Genomic DNA, 25,331 nt, shown 5'->3' on the forward strand with positions numbered 1-25,331 from the left:
AAAAAAGGCTATAAATTAGGCTGTTATCATGGTCACATTTGGTCTATTTAGGCTCTCTGCACCCTCTCAGCTGCCTGGCTCCAGCCCTTCCTTGGCTTGAATTTACCTTACCAAGTGTGCCTGCCTACGTGCTGAGAGCAAGGGTGGAGGATTGCTTGTAACTGCTTATAGCCTAGGTAGCCAGCTCTACGAGGGCTCTGCAATCCTTAGAGACAGTGCCCACTTCTGCTCCATACTGGGATCCCACTCGCAGCTCCAACAGTGCACCTCAGTTCACACACTCCAAGCCCTCAGCCGTGCCAGTGTCTGGAACCCCACACTCTGCCACAATACCTCAGTTCCTACAGTCAGTACACTCTGCTGCTCCAGTACTGGGGCACAGCTCCATCAGTGCACCGTGGTTCACACACTCCAAGCCCTCAGCTGTGCCAGTAACCCCACACACGACTGCCAGAGAACCTCAGTTCTCGCAGTCAGAACACTCTGTTGCTCCAGTACTGGGACCTCGGGTGCAGCTCCATCAGTGCACCGCAGTTCACACACTCCAAGCCCTCAGCCGTGCCAGGAACCCCACACATGCTGTCTGCCAGAGCACCTTAGTTTCTGAGCTTAGCGGTAAACAAGGCTATATATCAGGCTGTTGTCTTGGTCACATTTGGTCTGCCTGCCTTTGGTCCCAGGTGCTGAGAGCAAGGAATGATGGCTTATAATTGCTAATAGCCTAGGCGCCCAGACCTTCTTACATCAGGGTCTGCAACAAAATTAGCAGTTTTATCTGCACACCACAAACTTGTGTTCATGAACTTTGAAATAAACTGTCACTGCTTGACATTTCCTGCTTTCTTAGTCAGATGTGCCTGACCTTTCCTAATTAAGTAATTCAGTGGCGTTGTACCTACCTCCACTTTTGTACCAACAAGCATACAGGAACGTTCCCCCATCCAGAGGGCCCACCCCCAGGTGTAACTTGGTGTCACCTAGGAAACCTTTGTATGGCACCCCTGCTCTTTCAGCTCTGGTACCGGCATGCAGCTCAACTAAAGCACCTCCTTCCAAGAACTCAGAGCCCACTGCTGTTCCAGTGCCAGGACCTCTCACCCAGCTTTACCAGGGCTCTGCAATCCTTAGTGACAGTGCCCACTTTTGCTCCAAACTGGAATCCCACTCGCAGCTCCATCAGTGCAACTCAGTTCGCACACTCCAAGCCCTGAGCTGTACCAGTGCCAGAATCCTACACGCTGTCTGCCAGAGCATCTCAGTTCTTACAGTCAGAACACTCTGGTATTCCAGTTCTGGGACCTTGTGCCCAGCTCCATCAGTGCACCTCAGTTCACACACTCGAGCCCCTCAGCCGTGCCCGTGCCAGAACCCCACACATGCTGTCTGCCAGAGCACCTCAGTTCTTACAGTCACTTTTACATTGCTGTTCCAGTATGGGACCTCTGATGCAGTTCCCTCAGTGCACCTTAGTTCACACACTCCAAGCCCCTCAGCTGTGCCAGAACCTCACACACACTGTCTGCCAGAGCATCTCAGTTCAGTCAGTGCACACTGCTGTTCCAGTACTGGGACCTCCGGCGCCACTCCATCAGTGCACCTCAATTCACACACTCCAAGCCCCTAAGCCGTGCCCGTGCCAGAAGCCCACACATGCTGTCTGCCAGAACACCTCAGTTCTTACAGTCAGTACACTCCGCTGTTCCAGTACTAGGACCTCGGACGCAGCTCCATCAGTGCATCTCAGGTCTATCCTGGCAAGGTCACTTCCTTTCCTAAAATGGGACCCCGCTCAATTCTAATATTCAGTTCCACTGCCATGCCAATACTGGACCCATAAGAGCAAAACACAGCTCAGCCAGTGCAACTCAAGTCTAACATCCAACACCACTGTTGATGGGAACCACCACAGCTCCGCCAGAACCCATCAATTCTAACATTCAGTGCACATTTCTTCTCAGAACTAAGGGTCACACATCCCCTCCAGGACTCCTTGTTCTGTGATGGAGGCAATGCCACTCCCATACTGGGCCCCACTCGCACCTTCACCAGGTCACATCCAGGCTAACACACAGTAACACTGGCATGTCAATACTAGTTTCCACACATAGCTCCAGTAACATACCTCACTTCTGACCTTGTGTGTCCGTTACTATTCCAATACTGCAGCCCACATACAACTGTCACCTCAACCCTAACTTGCAGCACCCCATTATTCCAATACCAGGAATTGCACAGCGCACCGTTACTCATTCCTCACCCGCTGCCTTTCTGTTTTACCAGCACTGGGCTGGGACACAGCTCTGTCTGTACACTCAATCCTGATCTGAAGCGCCCCAATATTGCTGTATTGGGGCTCACATACAACTCTGCTAATGCTTCTCCTGCTGTTCCGTAGTGCTCCCTGCTGTTCCACACACGGACTTCTGTTTGATGATGTGGGGGATTCAAGTCTATTCTTAGCTGCTATCATTATTTGGGAGGGTCTGTTTCACCTCCCTCACTCCGTTCTTTCCTTTACTCTGTTTACTCTCAATATTTTCTTCCCCCCCACTTTTCTCTTTCCAGCTCTCAAAATTCACATGTTAACAGTTTCACTCTTTCAACTGTTTATTTCTACTCCTCTTTCCCCCCGCTACCTCCTCTTGCAAACTCGCAAAAACGTGGTTATTTCTTTCCTTGTTTCATTTCGCTCTTTTATTCTTCATCGGGCATTCATTCCTTTCACCATTTGTTTCGCTTTTCTTCATTCTTTGTCTTGCTTGTTTGCTCTTTCCTTTTACTCGATATGCGTCCTTCCACTATTTTCGTTTTTTTACATCTTTCTTCCTTCCTTCCTTTCTCTGCTGTTTCTCATCTTTATCTGTCAATTCATGTTTTACTATAAATCCCTCTTTTTCCCCATCTGTATGTGGAAGCCACAAGTTACTTGTCTGGACCCAAAGTGGTTTTCCCATTCTGCGTCTGTGGGAAATATGTCCCAAACGATACTTTTGTTATGGTGTTCTAAGCATTACACTCCAATGCCAAAAGTTTATTTCTGATAAAGGTTTATATGATAATTGTATTGGTTTTAAGATAGAGAAAGAAGGTAAATGCAAGTGCTTTAGTTAAATGCTGGGCCACTGGAATTATATGGCAGGAAGAGACGAAATTATGAGGCAGGGTTAACCAATTTATGTGGCAATAAAAGTCCAGTTATTAATTTACAATGTCAATACCGCATTGCAAATACTTGTTACTTTTTGAGCACTCTATAGAAGTGCATGTATGTTCTTGCCATCTCTCTCCCAAGTGCTGCTTTCTACTTATATCCAAACCTTCCTCTCTGTGCTGCTCTCCACCCATTCCAAGACATCCGTAAAAGCCGAGCACAGGGAATATTTTTGCTAGGGTTTGACTAAATATTGATTGTTTTGTTTGATATGCTGCATTCCACACGTTGCACAAGGCTCTTGGTTCACAAAAGCAGCATCTGTGGAGGTGGGGCAGGGGCAGACTACTGCACACACTCAGCTAGCATTTGCGACAGAAGGTATACTTAGCATGACAGAATAGGAGAGGTCTCTTCGCCTGGAGGCCAATAAATCTGCTCCCTGGACTGCTCTAGGACAGAAAAAGGCTGGAGCATTTGATCAGTAGAAAGTAAATTAGGTATTGGCAAGTGTTTTCCTTCAAATTCTAACACTGTAGTTCTTTTAAAATTCTGGCTTTTATGTGAAATGTATTTCATTGCTTATAAAGATTGAAGATATTGACTTCAGTGTACAGGTTTGTTGTACTTAATTTATGTTTGCTTTTCCACCAGTACTTGGATATTTTCCTTTGTCAGTGCTTATTTTTTTAATAAAGCATTGCTTAAAAAAAAGCGAAGAACTTGGCACTCGCATTACATAGGTAAGACTTAGTTGCTTTGTCAAGACTTGTTTCTGTAAGGTGGGGGTGATGAATATGAAATATAAGCTTCATCCATGAAGGTAGCACACTTTAGATTTTGAGTACTTCTGCTTTTAGTCAATCAAGGATCAAGGAATTGTTCATCCCTCCGCTGCCATTTCTTTACATGGTTCAAGAGGAGACTTCGGATCCAAGACCAATAACCATATCCCAAGCGTTCACAGTTGCTCTTGCCTTCACAGCTGGCTACCATTCAACTCAACCTTAGAGATAATCCTTGGCGTATGGGGCCTATGCACTGCAAGCATTACAGAGGTTTCAAAGTGTATAGATCGGAGCCAAAGCCATTCAATGAGGACAAACTCAAGCGAACTCCCTCAGAAATGCCATAAGTGTGTATACAAACCCCTTATTTGCAGAACCCCTGTTCTCTCGGTTTTCGTTACACAACATTACAATAAAAGCGTTCGGTCATCAGATGTTCCCAACTGACAGATTGCTGTATTTACAAATGGACAGTCTTGATACCAGATTCACAGAAAGGAATCAAATACTAAGCAAATACGAAGCATATAAACATGTTAATGCTAGTTTGAACATGTGAAGCTACGCCGGATTTCCACTCCACTGGTCTTTCTGCTGCTCCAACACCTAATTAGTAATGAGAAATGTCAACCCCAAAACAAATCCAGAACAAGCCGTGAGGTAGAAAATGTTTTTTAGCATGTTTAAAAAAGGTAAGAGTTGATAGAAAATGTACAGTATGTGTCAAAAGTGCTTAATATGGGATTGTTGTTAGTAATTAGTAGTTTACGTAGCAAGAACATTGTGTGGGGTATTTAATAACGTGGAAACAGCGGTGAAACAGACATACGGTAAGAACTTTTAATGCATCTTTAGAAAGTGTGCATGTTTGTGTGAATCTGAATGTGAGTGTAGGTGCATTTTTACCTAGTCATAATGCAAAGCAGACTACTTGCTTCCCCATTTTTAAAATGGAACACAAATGGCAACCTAAACATTCGCAAAAAGCCACAGTCTTGATGTACGTGCCACCTAAGAAATGGCAAAGTATGAAAAAAGATGAAAGTGAATGGCTGAAGGGGCTGACCCAAATCCTACCCTTTCCCTGTACTTATTTGAAGAATTGATGACAGACATAAAATATAAAATATAAAAGCAGGAAGAGAAATCAATTAAAACATAATGCTAAAATCTTCCTTGATTTTGTAGGGCAGTCCAAATATGCATTAAATGAAGGATGAAGTCTCCCAATAGATACATCATTGTATAAATGCTAATAGGTGTTTAGCACAAATTAATGGGAAGATGAAGGACGGTTCCTTATTGGCTCAACACCAGACCTAATACTCTAGATGCTATAAACTCTCTTTCTATACTCGACAGGATGTCAAACAGATAAAGAATGATTTTCTTCAGTATTCTGCCTTAATTGTTTCATACAGCACTTTTTTTCCTTCATAGCATCTAGGAATGTTGTTGCGATTCTATTGAAAGTCGTCTTCACTGTCTTTCTTACAGTTTCACGGCTACGGTACAGCATTTGTTTGTGTTTGAGTTATGGCGCTATACAGGGCCTGCTGATATCATCCTCTCAGGCAGGGGCCTGTGATGCCATTTTAACGTTGAGATTAACTAATTGCGACAGATTGGGACACCAGGGGAACTTCTATAGATGTAACTGGCTGATCCATTAAACTAGGAATCACCACCCTTCCAATTAGCAAGATTGTTCAGGCATGGCAAATAATCTTTTTATTTCATGTTAAATTTAGCCTTATTTGAAAAAGGTATGTACTTAAGATGCTGGCAGCTAACCCACTTTCAATTTATTCCATCAAAATGTGGAAAAAGTTAACATGTTCAATTTTCGTTACACCCGGTATGAACTTTATCAAGTTACAGGGTCAATGCTTTTGGCTCCATTGACCCCACATTTCTTTATGCTGTATCCTTTTTCCTAGCTTCTCTTGTTTATTAGTTACACTGTAAACTTTATTCAGCTTTGTCTACCTTCCCAACTCCCCTGGACAGCCGATGGCTGAAGAAAAATCTGAATAAAATACTGGGGATGTGGCCTGATCACACAACAGCTGCATTATGAAGGTGGAGGAAGATGCCTAAACAGCATCTCACTCTGGCATAAGGATCAGGTGAAGATAGGGTGGATGTAATGAGAAGTAGGCAACAGGGAAGAAAGGTGGTTTGCATAAGGGGCACAGAGCAAATGTCAGGTGGAGGGGTATGTATGTGGGATAGGTGGAAGCCCACTATGCGGATGTGCAACACTTGTGCTGTCATCTCTCGCAGACAGGTACAAGCTTCATCAGCCCACACCAGAAATCGTTAAGAATGTGGCAGACACTATGGCTCAAAGGGTGGACTTAGTTTAGCATTTAGGAAGTGGGTCTTGTGTGTCAGTCAGCAATCTGGAAGATGCAGAATACATGGGGTAAATTCAATTGTTTCTATATTGTGGTGAGTTGCAGACTCAGCACCATTTTCCTGTGATTATTTTGGCAGGTGAGCTTTAGAACACATACCAGATGGAAGTCAGTCAGACTCAAATATATTTATGAGGACCCACCATGGACATCCTTGAAGGGCGTATTTACAATTCTAACTCCACATCCATTTGATACAGCAAATGAGGTGCAAAAAAAAAAAAAAAAAAAAAACACACCACACTAAGTAAATGCTTCGTCATTTGAAATCTTTAGAAAGTTTTACGAGGACCTGTTGTAGAATACTTTGTCCTTGTGCACATAGAGATTTCCTGTTTCCACCAGGCATCTCAATCTTTATGAGGAGTTACATCAGTCAAAGTGGAACGCTCTGGGTGGCCTCTGTTTAGATGTTTGGCAGGGGATGGGGAAGGACTAGGAGAAAAGGCTTGACCTTTGATCTGCTGAAGTGAGCAGTGACATGCGATGTGGAAGGTTGGGAGTTAAGAGTAGTCAATGTTTGAGCACGTAGTTTGAGAAGCAAGGGCATGGGTACAGAATGCAAAGTCTGAGAAAGAGGTTAGTGTGGTCAATTTAAGGTTTATTCTGATGGCCATGTATTAAGTATTGGTGTCATTTACACTTAGTCAAATACAGTTATCACATTTGTGTTGACTTTAAAAATCAAGGAGCTACTGATCGGAGCAAATTAGCATACTCAACCATTAGTGGCCCTCTAAAGCCACCCTCTCCACCCTGCACCACTCAGGCAACATTAGCGGTAAAGTTACATGTGGCCAATGGAAACTTCATTTTTGTGCTTTAGAATTCAATTTAATGGCACAGGGATTGTTTTTTCCTCAATTCACACTCATTTCCCCAACATTATGTACCGTGGGATGTGTTTATTGAAGCACTCCTTTATGCAACAGGCTTTGAACAGCCAAGGATCCTCCTGCCCTAACATGCTCATGCCATCTTTCCTTTGTTTTTTAACAATTTGTTCCCGGAAAGTGTACAGCAGATGCTATTTTAGTGCTCCCCAAAGGCTTCTAATTGACATGCATCAAACTTGCCAACGTGCATCAGAATCAACCCTTTAAGGAGGCTTAGGAAACATTGAACTTGTTGAGATACTTAAATGCTGGCTTAAATACTGCTTCCCAGCAGTGAGAATACTACGAAGAAGTTGCTGATAGAAATACTGAAAGCAGTAAGTGTTTACTGGGTTATCCCGTCAACTACTTTTCCATAAGTAATATAATTGAGTCACTGTTGCGCCAATGAGAATTATCCACATTTTGTCACCACGTTAGGTGGGATGATACGAAGCATAACATTTGCCACATACGATTTCTAAATCTATCAATAAAGTGAGCGAGAAAGGCAAAGGTCCCCAACAAGACTGTTTTAGAATGAAAAACTGAACACCAATCGAGATTCACATGTGGGTTCTTGGAAAAGTGTTACAACATATGTTTAGGGTAAATGATAATGCATTAAGTACAACACTATTCGCTGGAATGTTTATGTGCAAAAATCAGATCTATTCTGCCCGGAACAGAATATCTGGAGTATGTTAATTATGACAAGCTAGCATCTCAAATTAAATCAACATAAGTAGTTAAGAGAAGGAGGAGCTAAGATAACATGGCCACATAACTAGTTAATATAACATCAGCAACTCCCAGAGAAAACAATAAAGGAAGACAGCATGGAATGAGAAAGCCGTTTATGATCAAGAAGATCAATTGCAGTACAGTTAGTATGTTACCATCCAAGAAGAGCTTCTCTCCCTTGCAACATTCATTACAGCCAAGATCGGAAGAGCAACTTCTAAATGTGGGAAGACAGACTGATGTAAGACAAGGCAACCACGTAACTTAGAGAGTTCCAAAGTTCCATATAAGTGTGCATGCAAAGTCTTATAATGAGTGGGAACCTGGAGACTGATATGGGTACAAGACATCTGATGGATTAAATTTCAAACACGGTTAATATCTTCAGGATGTTTAAAAAAGGTGTCACAAAGTGCCAAGTGGAATGAATCCAGATATGTGTGAAGCCACAACTGAGGACAGAGGATTGATTCCAAGCATCTTCAGTTTGTACACATTAAACAAAACTGGACGAATGTACAGTGTGCACACTTCACTGCAAATGGGTCCTGAGGTTTGGAGTGAGGTGCGTTATAATGTAAAACACAATGATGAGCACAAGAATTTAGTCTCAAATTAATACCCTGAAGGTCACTCACTATCAAAAGTCAGAATCCGATTCACAAATGGGGTCAAAGACAGGAATTCATACAACAGCAAGAAGGATAGGACTTACAATAGAAATGACGAATCCTAGGATAGAATCTGTCACATAATACCACCAATATTTCAATAGAACATGATAAAGCCAAAACACCAGAGATAACTCAAATTCTGTGTTCGCATATAAAATCTTAAATTCACTGCAACAATTAAAGAGTCTTAGTAAGCTGTAACGAGATGGAGAGTACTGCTACATCCACATGTATGATCAGCGTTTTATTCTGCTGAAATACTGACCATATTATGTATTACACTTAGTGAATTGCCCTGATGAAGTCGCTGGTGAACTAGCCACAGCTACGAAACACGTGGCAGAAGATTAAGAAGACTGAAAATAAAAGAACTTCTGTATACATGGTCTACCTACACTGACCTTTATAATCTTGGTTGCTTTTTTGATTATCTTACATAACTATTCGAAATTTTAAGGGAAATCATATATCCCTTAGCACACAGTTTTTGTACCTTTACCATGCAGTACTTTTCTCACACAAGTATATATATATATATTTTAATAACAGTTTTCATGTTGAACAAAAAATGGCGTGGATGTACTTTTAGGGATTTAGGGTGGATACAGGTAAAGGTCATTTTAAGATTTAGGTGTGGGAAGAGCTAAAGGGAGATATGGGTGGTTTTATGGTTTAAAGTTGGTAAAGGACGGTAAGGGTGGCAGAGCGTGGGGAGAGAAACAAAGTAGGGAGACCAATATGGAATGCAGGGGGAGATGAATATGAGGGAGAAGACTGGAAAAGACAATATCATGGACCTCTAAAGCAAAAATAATCAAGTAGATCCCTAAAAATGAGCAGTGAAAGAACATAGGTAAAAAGGCATGGTCCATGGGAAGGACAAACATAAGAGGATCAAAGCAAGCCATCAAGTAAGAAGCAAATAAATGAGAGCAACTAATCAACTAATGGTAAGCAATGTGCAGGCTTTAAGTCCACTCTAAGTTCTTGGTAAGCAGCCAACAGGTATTTTGCAAACAGCTTGCTCCATCTGATAGGTTTGACTTAGAAATGGCTGTAACCTTGGAGTGGTCAGGATTTTCTGAAAGCTGGTATCTGGTGAAACTCTATGGCTTTCTGATTTCAAAGGGAAAATGCATAATCAACCTAAGATCTAATCCAGCACTTTCCTTTGCAACCCCGCCGCATACATAACATTAGAATTGTTGCTTAGAAAATCCAGTCAAGTTTCACAAGCTATGGTCTTCTCTATTTTCAATGGTGCAAATGCATATTTAGCTGTTGTGGCCAAATGCTGACTGCACCTATGAAACCTGTTCTGCAGATGCCCATTTGTGTGATGACAACACCATTTCTACTATCTCTAGAAGCTGCTAAGAGAAGCTAGCCCCCTTTAAAGCTCGACAGTTTGGCACAAGAAGCCATTTACCTCGTTAGGTAGACAAATCAAACTAAAAAAAAAATTCAACGTACCAAGACTCCAAATGTTTAGGAGTAATGGTACCCAGTTTAGTAAAGTGCCTTTAATATCAGGAAAAATAAACTCATAGTTATACAGTCGGCCAATGTCTCTGCTCTGCTTAGTATAAAAATAATGAAAACATAAGTGTATTAGTCCTTTTCAAAAGCGAAGACATTCTGTAAATCTTCTTAGTAAATACTTAAGCTGAATGGCAACACTCAATTGAGGTTGTGGAGCCTCCTTCAACAAACCCTAGAAACCCTGTCTGGGTTTGATACACAACAGCATTAAACCATGAGTCCTGAATATGGGTTGACAAACGCTATGTCTTCTTAGACGTAAAGCTGTAATCCACTGAACTGCAAGCTGTAATTTACTGCACTGCATGCCACTTGAATGGTCGTATCGGCATGTAATGCTAAAATAGGGAAGGGCCAAGCACACACAAGGCACAAATTCATGTTCTTCTATTCAAATAATACCTCTGTACGTACTGCAGTGTTTATCTTGGCAGAGGATATGTTCTCTTGCATAATGAGAGAATAATGGACTGATCTCTTGACTATTGATTTCTCGTTTTTAAGGTTGCATATATCTGACTGGTAATGTCTTCATGAACTTAAGTTTTTTCACCAAGGACTATGTGAAACTCTTACTGAACTTTTGTTATTTTCTGAACATTTGTTATTTTCTTCCATGCCAGAAAAAAGTAGATTTCCCTTCCACCGATGTGCTGTTCAGAAGGGATGAAGTATTTAGCATATGTGATCCTGGTGGGCTTCACATTAACCAGTGTATGCTTCAGCTACTTTTTAGAAATTATGACATAATGCCTGCTTCTGCCTTTCTGGAAAGTAAAACCAGTGTGGGACATGAAAACCCTGGCTTACAACATACGATCATTAACATACTGCACAGAACAGTACAGAGCAACATTCAAGTGTAATTTTCTCTAACCTTTCTCATGATTTGTTTGGGGACAAAAGATAAAAAATAAAATGAGTAAAACATGGTAAATCCACTACTGTGACTGTGGCATATGTCAGGTCTATTAACTCTATTAAACCTACCAGCAGACAACTTGATCACCTACTTATAGAGCAGATATTTTTGAATAACTAGAATTTAATAATGTTCTCAGCTTATTCAGCAACGAACACTGAACAGGATTCCACACTTTATCTAGGAGGAAATAAGGTCACACCTCTTTAGGATGGCCAAAATACCAGATGACCTTGAATATGGCATTCTTGTTGCACACATTATTTTTATCCAGCCCAAATATTTAAATGTTGTCCAAGAGCGAACCGAGATAGTACATTATCTTTCTGACTGCAAAAGCAATTACTAGTCTGGAGAAAAGGAAAAAAACCAAGAATTCTGTAAGGATAATTGAAACATATGTCAAGCTATCAAAACTCATTATTGTTATGTCTGCAACAGTAAGCATCACAAAAAGGAATCAACCTGCCTCTCGTGTTTCGCCAAGTTTAAAAAAGGAACACACTGGTCATGGGGAAGTATTGAAAGGCAGTTAAAGTTTTCTGGCAGCTTTTTACATCAACTTCCCAAACAAATTATGCGATCTTCCCAAAATAGTTATAAAGGACACAGATTGCTGGAATAGGGTGTTTCCTGCATGCATCATTCTGTAAATGACTCACTGTTACCAGTGAAACCAAGTACTTTTATTAAAATGTCATGAACTGTTTATTGGTTTTGTTTGAGAACCTCTACTGTGTGATGAAGATAACGATCTGCAAATTGATATCCTTAGGGCTCTGACACGAATGTCCTCCTCCCGCCTTTTCAATTTGCTTATCTAAGAAGGAAGGCTTAAGCATAAACCAGCCTTAAACTTCAGACTTTTTGGTATTCACATACCTTTTGTCCAAAGGTAGTTCATGAAAATCTATTCAAGGTGTAGATATGAGAGAGAAAGTATTTAACTAAGTCAATGCCAAGTGAATTTCCCACCTATATACTATTAATGTATAAATGTGGTTTGTGCTTGATTTGATTTTCAGTTTTTTACATCATTGAAATTTGTTTCCCCATATAAATGTCTTCCTTGACATCTTTACAACAAAGTCTATAAGCACTTTTCTCATACAAAACACTCATACTGTTGCAGCTCTAAATGTGTACACTTGTGTGAGTTTACGTATCTGAAAATGTATCTTTCACACCCTTGCAGGCGGAATTGATCTGTACACATAGCCATAATTTTCCTACTATTAATCAAACATGTTCCTACAATTAATCAAAATGAATAGCCTGCCAGCTAGGCTACTTTTTTCGTACACTGACTTCGGGTTCTCAGTTCCCTCATTTTACTTGTTCTTCTCAAGTGCCCCAATATGTTGTCATCCTCTTCCCTTTAACACTCAGAGCAGCCAAGTTGCTTATCATAGTCAATGTGAGAAGTCGACCTCTGACCATTTTTGTACTGGAAATTTTCTTGGTAGATACCTAGTAAAAACTAACAACTGTATCAGGACTTGCTTGTACACTGTTCATTAGTATTCTGTAGAGCGCTATGGCAAGCAAAAAAAAAAAAACACAAAGAAAAAACCAACACGCATATGCAGTATACTTTTTGTAATAATTACTACTGTACCTGGAGCGGAACCGAAGAAAGGTAGTCAGCTGAGGGATCTTCAGCAAAGCCACTGCTATCGGAGTGCTGGCTGGCAGTTCTTGCCCCAGAAAAATAATCTGCAAAACAAGTTGTATGCATCAGTTTTTATTTTTAATTGAGTTTTTTAAAATAATATCTTGGTGCGATACACGTTTTAAATTTCACTCTACCTCAAACCTACTGTAACCACCCAAACTCATGATAATGCAAGAAACAAAATTACATTTTGTACTGTTAATTGAGTGATATGTTCTAACATTCAGGATGGACTGCTAGAGTTCACAATAAGAAACTAAGGACCTTGTATAGAAAACTGTGCATCCGCCATGAACCTTAGTCTTGAAAACAAACATATAGTAAGCCAATCAGATGAGTTCAAGCATGGTCAGTGTGTTTAAAATCTGAATGGTGGGATGGAATTTCCACGGTTATATTCTCGGCCACTGAAATTATGCAGTAATGTAGGAAGAAATTATGTGGCAGGGTGACTAACTTAAGTGGCAAGAAAAAGCAAATTAAGTGGCATTACGGGGCGCACATTCTCTGGCAGTATCATTTTGCTATTTTGACATTTAAACACACGTTAACACTTTCTGGACAAACAAATCACCTTATTTATATAGTGGAACAACTGGATATTGCAATCAGCAGCTACTAGGTGGCTGGTTCCCATGTGCTACCATAATGGGTGGCTTATTTTAACAACTTTGATTGCACTGTATTTAGAAACTATTTTTGATGAAAACTGCAATTTACTAGATTAGGAGGCAAGTCTGGTAGATCCAAACCTATGCAGAAAATCCGACAGGCACAGAACTCCAATGGCCCCATTATATTTCTTCTAATGTTTAGTACACACATTAATGCCAGCAATCAAACAGCGCTTAGTAACTGTGATCCCCAAAGAGCCACTAGTGCAGGGGCATCCAACTTCTCCTGTAAGAGCTAGGTATGTTCAATGAATATGACCCTGAGCTACTAAAATTTGTGCTAACGTGAGACTAGCTCACTTTGGTGCCACCCTATTGCAGGATTACCTGAATGCATCAGGCATGTTTGCCAGCAGTAATGTAACAAGGGCTTTGCAATGTGCAATGCCTCTACATTTGTAATACATAACAGCCAACGCTGCAATGTCCTTGGCACTAAGGTAATAATATTAGTAATACTTTTCCTCAGCACCACATGATTTATCACTGAACTATCAGCTATAAATATATTTTGGAAATTCAAACTTTTTCTGCAAACATCAGCTTATGAGATCTGAAAATGCACACATTTTCATCTCAAATATATGCCTTTCAGTTTTGGTACTCGTTATTTCAACCAAGCCAAACTTCAGGTTCAGTAGGCTTTGGCGCCAGAGGAGACCTCCGTACAGTTAACTGGAGACCTACCAGTAGCTCCTGAGCTACTCACTGGAGAAGCCTGGACTAAAACTTAACAATGTGTGGTCACAACTATGTTTATTAGAATATAGATAACTGCAATAGATATTTTGACTTTTCTATAGAGAAAAAATAAATAGCATTTTCTTACATGCTCTACCTCTAAATGATACATATCGTAATCAGTTCCTTCAGAGCAATCTGATGCAAAAAAACTAGTTTCAATAATCTGTTGTTTTTTAGGAATTTATTGAACCACATTTGGTCAGGTTGATTTCTCAGCCCAAGTTTCTGTGCATGAGACAGCTTGGGGCCCTGGGGTCTCAAGGGTCTTCCTTCAGGTTTATATAGTGAAAGGCTCATTGACTGATCAAGGTTCAGGTTCTAAGTTTATTACAGACTAATAGTTGGAGCACGGAAGGTTGTCCATTTCTAAAAGGTATCCTGGACTGTAGCTTGAAGGGACTTTGTGACCAGTGCATGGGACATTTAGCTTTAACGCTGCATTCCAATCAGAGTCAGTAGAGTTTTTAGGGCTTGTCGTAAGTAATGAAACTTGTGGCAGTGGGGTATATTTAAGCTGCCTGGTTTTGTACCCACACTGTTTGTCAATGATTTTCTCTGCCTGATGTAGATGTCACAGTATCTTCACCTTTCAAACATGGCACATGCCAACTTTACCCAATGATGAGTCTCGAGCAGTGTAGGATTTTCGTAAGTACTGACAGCTGGCCTGAAACACGTAAAGCAATGTTCTTTCCCCATGTCCCCTTATGATTCAAACATTTGGACCGAACATTTGTTACTACTGTGTGCTAAGGGAGGATTATTTTTTACAGTGTTTGGTGCGACTTAGTGGAGAGTGCTGTTGGCTACCTGATAGAAGACATATTATCAGATACTAAAAAACTGTATTGGGTGGGTGTGATTGGTAAATATTTAATGTATTCCTAGTTTGACTTGGGTTCTCAATAATATGCTTGGTAAGGAGGACCATTTTCACAGATTTCTATCTCTAATTATCCAATCAATGGAACACTACAAACCATAAACATGCATAAAAACTACAACCCTACTGCAGGCGCTTCTTTGGGAAGATGATAGTATCTCAGCTCTGTCAACACAGAGAGCAACGTTTGTGTTCGAGGATCAACAGTGCAGATTCCAGCTAGGCCAAGGCACATAATTGGCTTTTCTGGATGTAAAAGAGCAGATGGTTCAGCCGACAGAAAAATGCTTAGCGGGTCGTTAGGTACTAAAGGTCCTTTCTACCACTTTTCATAATTGTGGTCAAGCTATTCTGTTAAGATTAATTAGCGGCCTTTAAACACCTTCAGTAGTGTTCACACTGTTGTGGATAATGCCCGATCTTTGGGCAGGGTTTGTTTTCCATCTCATAAATTTATGTGACTTCGTAAAGTCCTTTAAGATTTGCTTCCATTTTCTCTTATCAGCAAATTTCTTTGTCATATCTACTAGCAAGATATTATTTGATATGCCGAGGTCACCAACTCGTCTGCAGACTCTGGCTAGTTGAAGGGAATCGGCCATAGCCATTTCTATGTCAGTTAAGTGCCCTGTTCAATTTGTATGTCCTTCTTGAGAGAGCATCTCAAGTCAAGTAGCCACAGAGCATCACTGAAGAAAGCGAGTGGCTAATGCAAGTACTGACACATCAGCCCTAGAAAAAGAGACCTTCCCACGTGTCACCAGCTATACTTAGTGCACACTAAAAACTAATTTCAAGGCAGAAGCAATTGCTGAAAATATATTAACGAACATAAAAACTGGTGAAGATAGGGTGATTAGCTTGATCCTCGTCATCAATGTAATAAGGAAGGGATATTTCACCAAGATATCTTGAATATGTAAAACCAGACTACAGACCGCTTCAAAAATAATTGTGCACATCTTTAAGGCTCACATTTCATCTCTATCCGCATATCCTGGTTCCCACCCCCCCAACTAGAAAATAACGTCAATCTTAAAATGTTAACAATTTTAATCTTCTGTCCATGATCTAACAAAAATAAAAAACACACAATGGAAAATATGCCTTCGGGCATTCATTCACTGAGGGCTGGGAGACTCTTTCAGTTTTACCACTAATGTGAGATCCACACTATGCCCCCTGTTATCGATTCTTATAAGGTAATTGTTAGACCGGTTATCCTTAGGGTGGTCTTATCCCAGACCTTTTGCCTTTACCTCCTGTTTTGTTCCAGTATCTTTTTGTTGGCCGTAGGACTCTGACCACTTTACCACTGCTAGAGTGCATGTGCATCTCCTCCAAAACATGGTAACATTGGTGTCTCCACAATTGTCATATTCAATTGACATGCAAGTCCCTTGCAAAGTGGTATACCACATACCGAGGTCTTGGAAATTAAATGATGTTAGTGGGCCTGCAGCACTGATTGTGCCACCCTCTCAATTAGCCCCATAAACATGTTTAAGGACTGCACAGCGTGTATGCGCAGTCTTATTGCCAACCTGGCTTGGCATCTAAAACTTCTTGCCAAGCCTTGGACTCCCCCTTTCTTACATGTAAGTCACCCCAAAAGTGGGACGTAGGGAGCCCAAAGGGCAGGGTGCCAGGTAAGAAAAGGCAGGACATATACTCTTAATTCTTTCATGTCCAGGTGATTAAAAAACTCCCAAAGACGTTTTTCATTACTGTGAAGCCTGCCCCTCTCATAGGACACCATAGAGAATTCCTTATAATAAGTCCTGACCAGAGATGAGTAGCTGCATAATGTTTACCATAATTGGAATGGTCATGATAAATCTTCATTACTGTAAAGTCGGATTTATCATTGCTGTTTTTGAAATGCCACCTTTAGAAATTGGGCATTTCTCTGCTCTCACTGTCCTGTGTGCCTACAGCCTATCTCCAATACACGTCTGGCCTGGGCTAGGTGACCGCTACACTTGTAAATGAATAAAAATCTTTATTAGATTATATCACAATAATCATAAAATGCAATACCACTCAGACAATAAATACAATAAAACCCAATCCATCCAATATAGATTAAAAACTCTGTGGATCAGTATAATTATTAATTCAAAGCCTTACTCCAAGCCAATACAGCCTTCAAAAAAGAAAACCGTGCTCATACCACTCCCTCTCAATGTAATAATTGTAAAAACAAGGGTGCTGGTCTATACTGATGAAAATCCCTGGCTTTCAAAATAGGCAGCAGGTATATATGCTGCAAAAAAATCATAACCACAAAAAAAAAAAAAAAAATTCTAGCATGTGGGGTGAACAACGATTGCATGGGCACACCAGTATTGATTTTGAATAATATTGCCCCCGCGTAAAACACATATGGGTACGAAAGGAGCCCAACCTAAACATAGTTAATAAAGATATATCCCAGGGACGCCTCACAAGGGTAAGATACGGCTCAGAGCCTGCTACCGTACGGAGAAGGAAAGATGGATTACTCTGTTTTACCAATAGTTCCTTCTCCCTTACCACTTGAGGACAGGCCAAAAAAAATATCCTACCTCTGTTGGTATGCCCTCCTGGGTTACAGAACAGGTCTAAGCGGCCTATCTCCTTGTAGGCTGAATGGGTATACCTCAACCATGGCATTTTATAACCCTAATCACAACCCAGGCAATCCTCTATTATATCCTTGTTCAGGGCCGTGGATTCTCTGCCCCAAACAAATATCCACAATAACAACGGGGCTAATTTCACTAGGTCATCCACGTAATCTAAGCCCAGCTCTTCATAAACAAAGAAAGTTGACCTGGAGGGTCCCATCCACAATACTTTTCTGCAAAAGCAATTCTCTTCGTTTTGACTTGATTCACAACTGCTAGCCCCCAGAGGGCAGTGCCATACATCAACACTTCATTTTATAAACCAGCAGCAAAGGTCTGACTGGTTTTCTCCCCACAGAAGGCGCAAATTTAAATAAAGCGCTACATGCTTGGTTGAAACAGGCACATTGAATTTGGAGACAAGGCCGCCAACTCCCCCTTGATTAAATGTCACACCTAGATAGGGGAAGGATGCAACCTTACTAATGGACTTACCCTTGACAGTTATAGGTCTTGCTTGAAGATTCGATTTTCCACACACCATATAAGGGGTTTTTGTGTTGTTAGTATCAAGGCCTAAATCCTCCGTGAAATTTACAAATAAATCAACCAGAGCTTTAAAGCCATTTGCAGTGAGTGCCATTAAGACAGAATCATCTGCACATATTAAGGAGGAAACAAAAGATTATTTCAGTTTAGGCATGTCCTTGCCATTTACAACCAGGTGATGATTGAGGCCATTAATATATAACTAGAACAAAATGGGGACCAAAACACACCCCTGTCTGACCCCATGCAGGAGATCAAACTAGTCTGAGTCAACCCCTCCCTACCTGAGGCCTTTGCGACCCTAAAGGATATGCATTCTGGAGCCAACAGGAAGGTGGCAACACTACAGTTACCAAAATATGCCATAACACAGACCTAACTACATGATCAAAGGCACGACTAAGGTCCATGAATGCTAGAAATAAGGATCCCTGCTTTTCCACCACATATTTCGCAATTACAAGATTAAGGTTTAGACATTGCTCCATGGTGCCCTTTCCCTTCATAAAACCATTAAGTGGCTGGCTCAAAATATTGTTAGCAGAGCCCCATTTTTCTATCCTTTCTAAAATAGCCCACCCCAAAATCTTTACCACAAAATCTAGCAAGGAAATCGGGTGGCAAAACCTAGGATCTTGCCGGTCCCCCCTTTTAAAAACAAGTACAATCACTGCTGCCTTCCAGGAAGGGGGAAATTGAAAACTGGGTGGACACATTAAAAACATTAATAACTCTCAGAGCCCAGAGGGAAACCTTCCTTTTATACGGATCAGTAGGTATCCCATCAGGACCCGTAGCTTTATTTGATGAACTGGCTAGAATTTCATCCCATACTCCGGGCAATTCAAAAGTGATATTCAACAATGACTTTCTCCTTTCTTCCTCTTCTGCTCCTCACAAATGGATTAAACCCCTTGAAAATGGGACACCCACAACTCTGGGAGGGTGGTGGAATAAATGTACCAATGTCCTCTGGCACAGCTGCACAAAGTTGTTTCCCCATTGACAACCTGCTAAAACCCCACTGAGTCCCCCATGTTACAAGGAGTTACTAACTTCACCCAAAATGCCTCTTTTAGCTCAGCCTTTCTTGCCCTAATAGCCTCCTTATACGTCCTCCTTGCTGCCTTAATATCCTCTAGGTTACTGGGGTTTGAGTTTAATACCTGCCGCAACTGCCTTTCTGCATCCCTGTAAATCTTATTAAACCAACCCACATCCTTGGCTCTCCTCTCCCCAGCCATTTTCCTCATAATATCATTTGCTGAAGTACCAAGGTCTCAGAACGCCAGTAGCACTGAATTGGGAGGTGTTACGAGAGAAATTAAAGGATCAAGAAAAATATCTAAATTGGACCTCACAATTGTTTCCATCAATCTCGAAATGGATAAGCTACGCCACTTAATCCTCAGATCCTTATCTTGAAGGGTCAGATCTCTAAGGCCAGGGACTACTACTGGGCTATCTTGAGTGGGGAGGGTCAACATTACAGTGATAAGATTATGGTCACTGTAACTCGACTGGAGGGCTTGCCCCGGGCTAATAAGGTCTACAAGAGACCGGGAGGTGAACAAATAAGCGACTGTAGAACCCTTCCCACTACCCACAAAGGTAGGATAATGTTGTGACAAATCATTCTTTGAAGACATCAGGTTATATAGCCCTGCGCCACCTAAAGCATTCCATAGTCTTCTACCTCTGAAATCTGAGGAGTGCATGCAACCCGATGTCTCCACCCCCAAGAAAGGGTTACTATTAGGTTGATTGTGCCACATCTTAACAATGAAGTCCCCACCCAGAATAATGTTAAAACCCTTCAAGAAATTCAGCAATTGAGCCTCTAGAATTTCAATAGCCTGAAAAAGAACCTCAATCTGGCAGCCAGGGCCCCCTACTGAATTATAAAAATTAATTGGAAAAAAAAAGTAAAACTCCTTGGATACTACTACCCTAAGGATCTGGATCCCAACAAGTTTAAGGGCAACAGAAAATGTGGAGATTTGCTGCAATGCGGACCATTGTGGTCAGGCCCCTCTGGGCCCTCCCCCCTTTAGAGGGAGTTGCAGCAATATAAAAGCATCCATAACCCTCCCATACAATCCCATCATGACTCCATGTCTCCTGCGTCAACACTATGTCATTATTTGTAACTATGTTTAACCATTCAGGAACCTGACACTTGGACCTTGCCCCAGCAAGCAGAGAATCCTCTGTGTTGGACCAATGGGTTCACCTAATCCTGTCTCTAACACCCCCTGTGGGATAACAGATACAGAGGGTCTCATCCCCAAAATATCCGGGGCCCCAATATATGAGAACTGTAGTCTATCATTGGAATCCAGTGCTGACAGAGGAAGAAATCTATTGGACTGGGGCAGGCGGGGGTAGGAGGGTTTTATAGATTCTGCATTCCCCAAAGTAGGCTTGGGGCCTAGGTCGCAAGTGCCCATAAAAGTAGCTGGGTAAAGTTGAATCCCCCCTCCATTTAGTGGGGGGAACCCCAGAAGCACAGACCAACCGGCCTGTAAGTAATGGCGACTTAAATTTAATAACAATACAGTCCCCACTTATGGACTTCGCCGCTGAACCCACCCATCACACCCTTCTTAAACAGAGTATCCTGGTATTCTCGGATACTGAAATCGTTGCGTCTGTATAACCAGTGGTAAACCTTGTTCTTCAGTTTGTCAGTAGCTTCTCAACTACCCTTGGGAACCCGCTGTACCCCTGTCAGGATTGCCATGTAGGGGCCACAGTCCTAAGGCAGATTTAAGACTGGTAGCTCCTGCCAGTACACCCCCTGAACCTCTGCCTTACTCCAATGCCCCAGATCACCCCCTGTCTTAGATCTTTTGAGCCAACTCCTGATTCACTAGGGGGTGTAACACCCCCCCCCCCACACCACACCACTAGAATACTGGGCTGAGTGGATTGCTTTTTCTAACCTCGGAGTGAATCGAAAAGGGGGGTAGGGGGTATCAGCCTGCTGAACACAGCACTCTGAAGCAACTTCCTTGTGACTCAAGCTCAAGGTGGTGCCCAGGGCACTGTTTATTTTAGCTGTGGCTGAGAACCCCTTACCCCCCCCCCCCCGGCTTCCTGTATGAGACATTCAGACATGATTTAAGAGTGCCAAGAGGGAGGCCTCCAGATTTGACAATCTCTCTCCATTAATGGCAACAGGCTTTCCACAAATAAACCTCTAATTTTGCCAGCGACCTGATCTCAGCTTAAAGAGACCATGTCCCCTTTGCTTGGTGCTGCAATGCCTAGTACTACTCCTGTGAGGGCCTCATCCCTCAAAAAGGAGCAGATGACCCTTCATAGCCCCCGGTCACCTTTATTGCTGCTTTTTCCTGGCTTGGGGTGGGCAAAAAGAGTTGTGTTTCTCAGGTGAGTTGCTAACAGGCAAATGGTTCTGAACTGTGGGTTTTGGACTAGTCTGAGTAGATGTACCTGCTATCAGCCCCTCAAGATCGCCTAGGGCTAAAGATGCAGCTTCCCCTACGTAACTCTATTGCATTACCAACAAGGGCTTAGGACCATTGTCTAACCAAGGACAGCATGCGCTCTGCCAAATCGATCTCCTTGAAAATCACACCAACTGCCCTGCCCAAGAAGGAATCTAAAGTGGCAGATGAAGAGGTTCTAGGTGCTGTACCTTTGGTGCTCATTAATTTGTGTTTCCCCATAGCACTATATTGCTCCCCTTGCACACTCTCCTTTAAATAATAAATAAAAAAAATTAAAAAACAGAAAAACCAGGGGGAAACAAAAAATAGTTACCTCCGAGACAGGCAGCTTGGGATTCTGGGTCAGAGAGCAGCTACACTTGTGCATTCCCTTCAGACACCCACAACACAGGATACTCAGCCACATCTGCATACTGATGGGTCTTCCTGGTGTGGAGGTTGGAAAGGGCTCAAACTTACATCGCAAAGGGTAGTGGCCAGAACCCAAAAGGGCTGATTACACCCCCTCCTCCCCATCTCTGCGTGGTAGCCCAGAACTCATCCACCAGCCCCAGTGTAACTCCGAGCGGCTTTGTGTGGAGTACCTCCTGTGATTACTGTGTGTGTGTATTGCACAAATACCTTCTAAGTTAAGCCTGCCTGCCTGCTCTGTGGCAAGCTGCCAGAGGGTGAGCACAGCTTGATTTAGGTCAGGCATTTTAAACTTACCCTGACAAGGACTGTGGACTCTAATTGGACAGGGTGCATACCACTGCCAACTACAGACCCAGTTTCTTCTTGTACTGTTTTTTCCCTAGTAAAACCTACTTTTCTCACACAGTTCCCTAACGCTGCACCTCTTCCTTCTCAAAGACGTTTAAAAGGTTCTGCTCCAAGCATTTCTTCCATTCTTCACAACATATATTCGCCCACCATTTTAACATATGTTGGACCACAACTTCCTTGGACTTGGCCTTTAGGCAACAGGGGATGGAAGCAGGAAGCATGGTTTGAAGGGAAACGTGGTAGTGGTCCTCTTGAAAGTTAAAACGACAGCCTAGAAGCAACTTACAAACTAACCTGCTACAGTAAGTAAAGTTCTCAACAAGCTGTAAATGAGGGAGATCAAGGAGTATCAAAGTCACCACAAAGACAGTTTTAAAGTAAAGGTGGGTGGGCAAGTTAAGCACAGCTCTTGTCTGAGTACTCAAACGAAGAATGCAGTGCAGTCCAAAGTTTGGAAGCCATTACTCCATATTGTGAAGAATGGGTAAAGATAAATACTGACAAAAAACTTCCTCAGGCCTTACTGAGTTTGGGTATCACATCAAAACCTATTCTGAACAAGTCTAAGTCTTTGTTATTTAGTTGCAAAGTTGATTTACCCAGTAGGTGGATATTTATTTATATTTAGCAAAGTACCTTTTTCTTTCAATCTAGACTACTGTATTTAACTTGTAAAGTTTTATGGATCTCATACATGCTGAACAAACTGTTGAGTTGAACTAGCAACTACTTCAGTTACTGAAGTTATAAAAAGTCAAGTGTACAGTGATCTTGATGCTTACCTTTGGCCAATTTGTCTCTTGATACGTGGCACGAAGGTCCCTGGGTCGATTCCCCCTCAGTACTCTGAATCTAAAAAGTAGACAAATCATTGTGAAATGGTAGTTATATTATATGAAGCATGGTGAAAAAATGGATATGTGATAAACAGAAGGTAATCAACGCTATCCAAGGAAAATGTATTCGAAGACTCTGTGCTCCTTATTCCTAAATTGCTTCTAATTATTATTCATTGTCTACCACCACTGAGTTTACAGAACAGGTTCTATGGCTTGAACATAGTAAATAACACTTTGTGGGTCTACTTACAACCATTTCTGCCTACTGAATGCCTCAACATCAAAGATCTTCACAACTACCAGGCAATCTTCTGGCTACAGTTACAAAGCTGGATAAAGTTTTTGGCCTAAAATGTGTCTATTTGGGTACTTTTTTTGTTATTACTGGTCTACGAATGTCTAATCCCAACATGTGGGAGAAAAAAGCACTGCTCAGTAATGGATCATGCAGGTGGGTCGTTAGAATATGCAGAAATATATAGGTACATAAATGGCTATCTACAGAAGGCAATGATGGGCATACCTAAACAAAACATTAACAAACTAACTACGAGTATATTTTCAATCCCAGACCATGGAAAATTATGCCTCTTTTGGCCACTCCATACAATTACTTAATGGTTAGAGGGAAGCCAACCAAATGGACTAAGTTCTACAGTCCAGAAAAGGTCCCTCATTATTTGATGCATAAAGGTTCAAAATGTTTACATTTCTGTTCTTTGGCTGCAATACGACAATCATTGATTTTCTGACTCAAACTACACTGTTGTCATGCAACAAGGCTGTGCATCCAAATTTTTTTTTTTTAAATAAATACCATTTTGGTTTACTTTTATCTCTTATTTTAATCATATTTACTTTAACATAAAGATATGTGCCATCTTGTTAGGCCTCTAACATGGAACACATCTTAAACTTACCCCAGCATAACAACACGGAAAATAATGAATGATTTCCCATCACCCATTAGCATAGGAAGTGACATCACTGGATCCCCCATCTTTCACCTACACAGGAAGTGATATCACCAACTCACTAGATACCTACCCTCTGCCTAATTTCCACTCACACACATATCCTGCATCCGCAAATGCAAAACTGGAGGACACATTCTCCAACATCACACCCAAGACATGGAGTGACCTCCCTCAACACACTAGAGCCTCCTCCTCACTTCTTGAGACCTGCAAGAAGCAGAAGACTTGGCTCTTCGTATAAGCACCTTAAGGAACACACACCTATCTATACGCCTGCCCAAGTGCCCGGATACCCTTTTGGGTGATTAGTGTGCTGTACAAATCATTATAACATATAATACAATTTTACGAAGTGCTGGCCCACAAGGTTAAATACACTTTGCATTTCGCACTGCAGTTGTTCGCTCTTTATGTCATGCAGCCAAATACACAATGAATTTTCCGACTCCTGAGAAGTTAATCATTTAGGGTTCAGACTGATGCATTTTCAGGAGGAACAGGTCAGCAATGTCCGGTGAACGACAGTATTTTTACGGTAACGTCACACATGTGGCTAGACCAAACCTCCAGGTGTCAAGGACACAGGTTCATATGGGTGATGGATAAGATGAATGCTCTAAGCCACTTTAGAAAGGCCGCACCTTCCCAGGAGACGGGCTCCTGGGGAAACTACTGGGCAGCAATAGAGGGCCAAACTGGGTGACAAGGTAGGTTCAAATAAGTGGCATGAAAAGGCTAATTCTGCTGCGTAACACGTCACGTTCTGTGGCAGTATAATTTTGCAATGTGTCATTTTAATTCACAGTGCCAAGCAACTTAATGGTGATCTGCAAACCTCTGCCATTGCAGAGCATTACGTGGGTTTGATTTTAAATGTTGATCCTCTTCACCTAGAAACGCATTATGGTCGAAATTGTAGTAGTATGCAGCACACGGTGGGCTGATTATGATAAATCCATAAATATGCAATACACGCTGCAGAATCACATAGTTCATGTCCCTTCTTGCAGCACATTAAATTACTTCA

General features: G+C 41.7%; 1 protein-coding gene across 1 annotated transcript in view; it reads right to left on the reverse strand.

The window, feature by feature from the left end:
* The window catches only part of ITPRID2 (ITPR interacting domain containing 2), a 179,767-nt gene that overhangs the window by 71,391 nt on the left and 83,045 nt on the right, over positions 1–25,331 (reverse strand). Inside the window, exons 10-11 of the mRNA XM_069225457.1 lie at positions 23,271–23,340; positions 12,735–12,832 (exon numbers count right to left, since the gene is read on the reverse strand). Coding sequence (XP_069081558.1) covers positions 12,735–12,832; positions 23,271–23,340 — 168 coding nt within the window. The remainder of the gene's footprint in view (positions 1–12,734; positions 12,833–23,270; positions 23,341–25,331) is intronic.

Source organism: Pleurodeles waltl, chromosome 3_1, assembly GCF_031143425.1.
Source record: "Pleurodeles waltl isolate 20211129_DDA chromosome 3_1, aPleWal1.hap1.20221129, whole genome shotgun sequence".
Lineage (NCBI taxonomy): Eukaryota > Metazoa > Chordata > Amphibia > Caudata > Salamandridae > Pleurodeles > Pleurodeles waltl.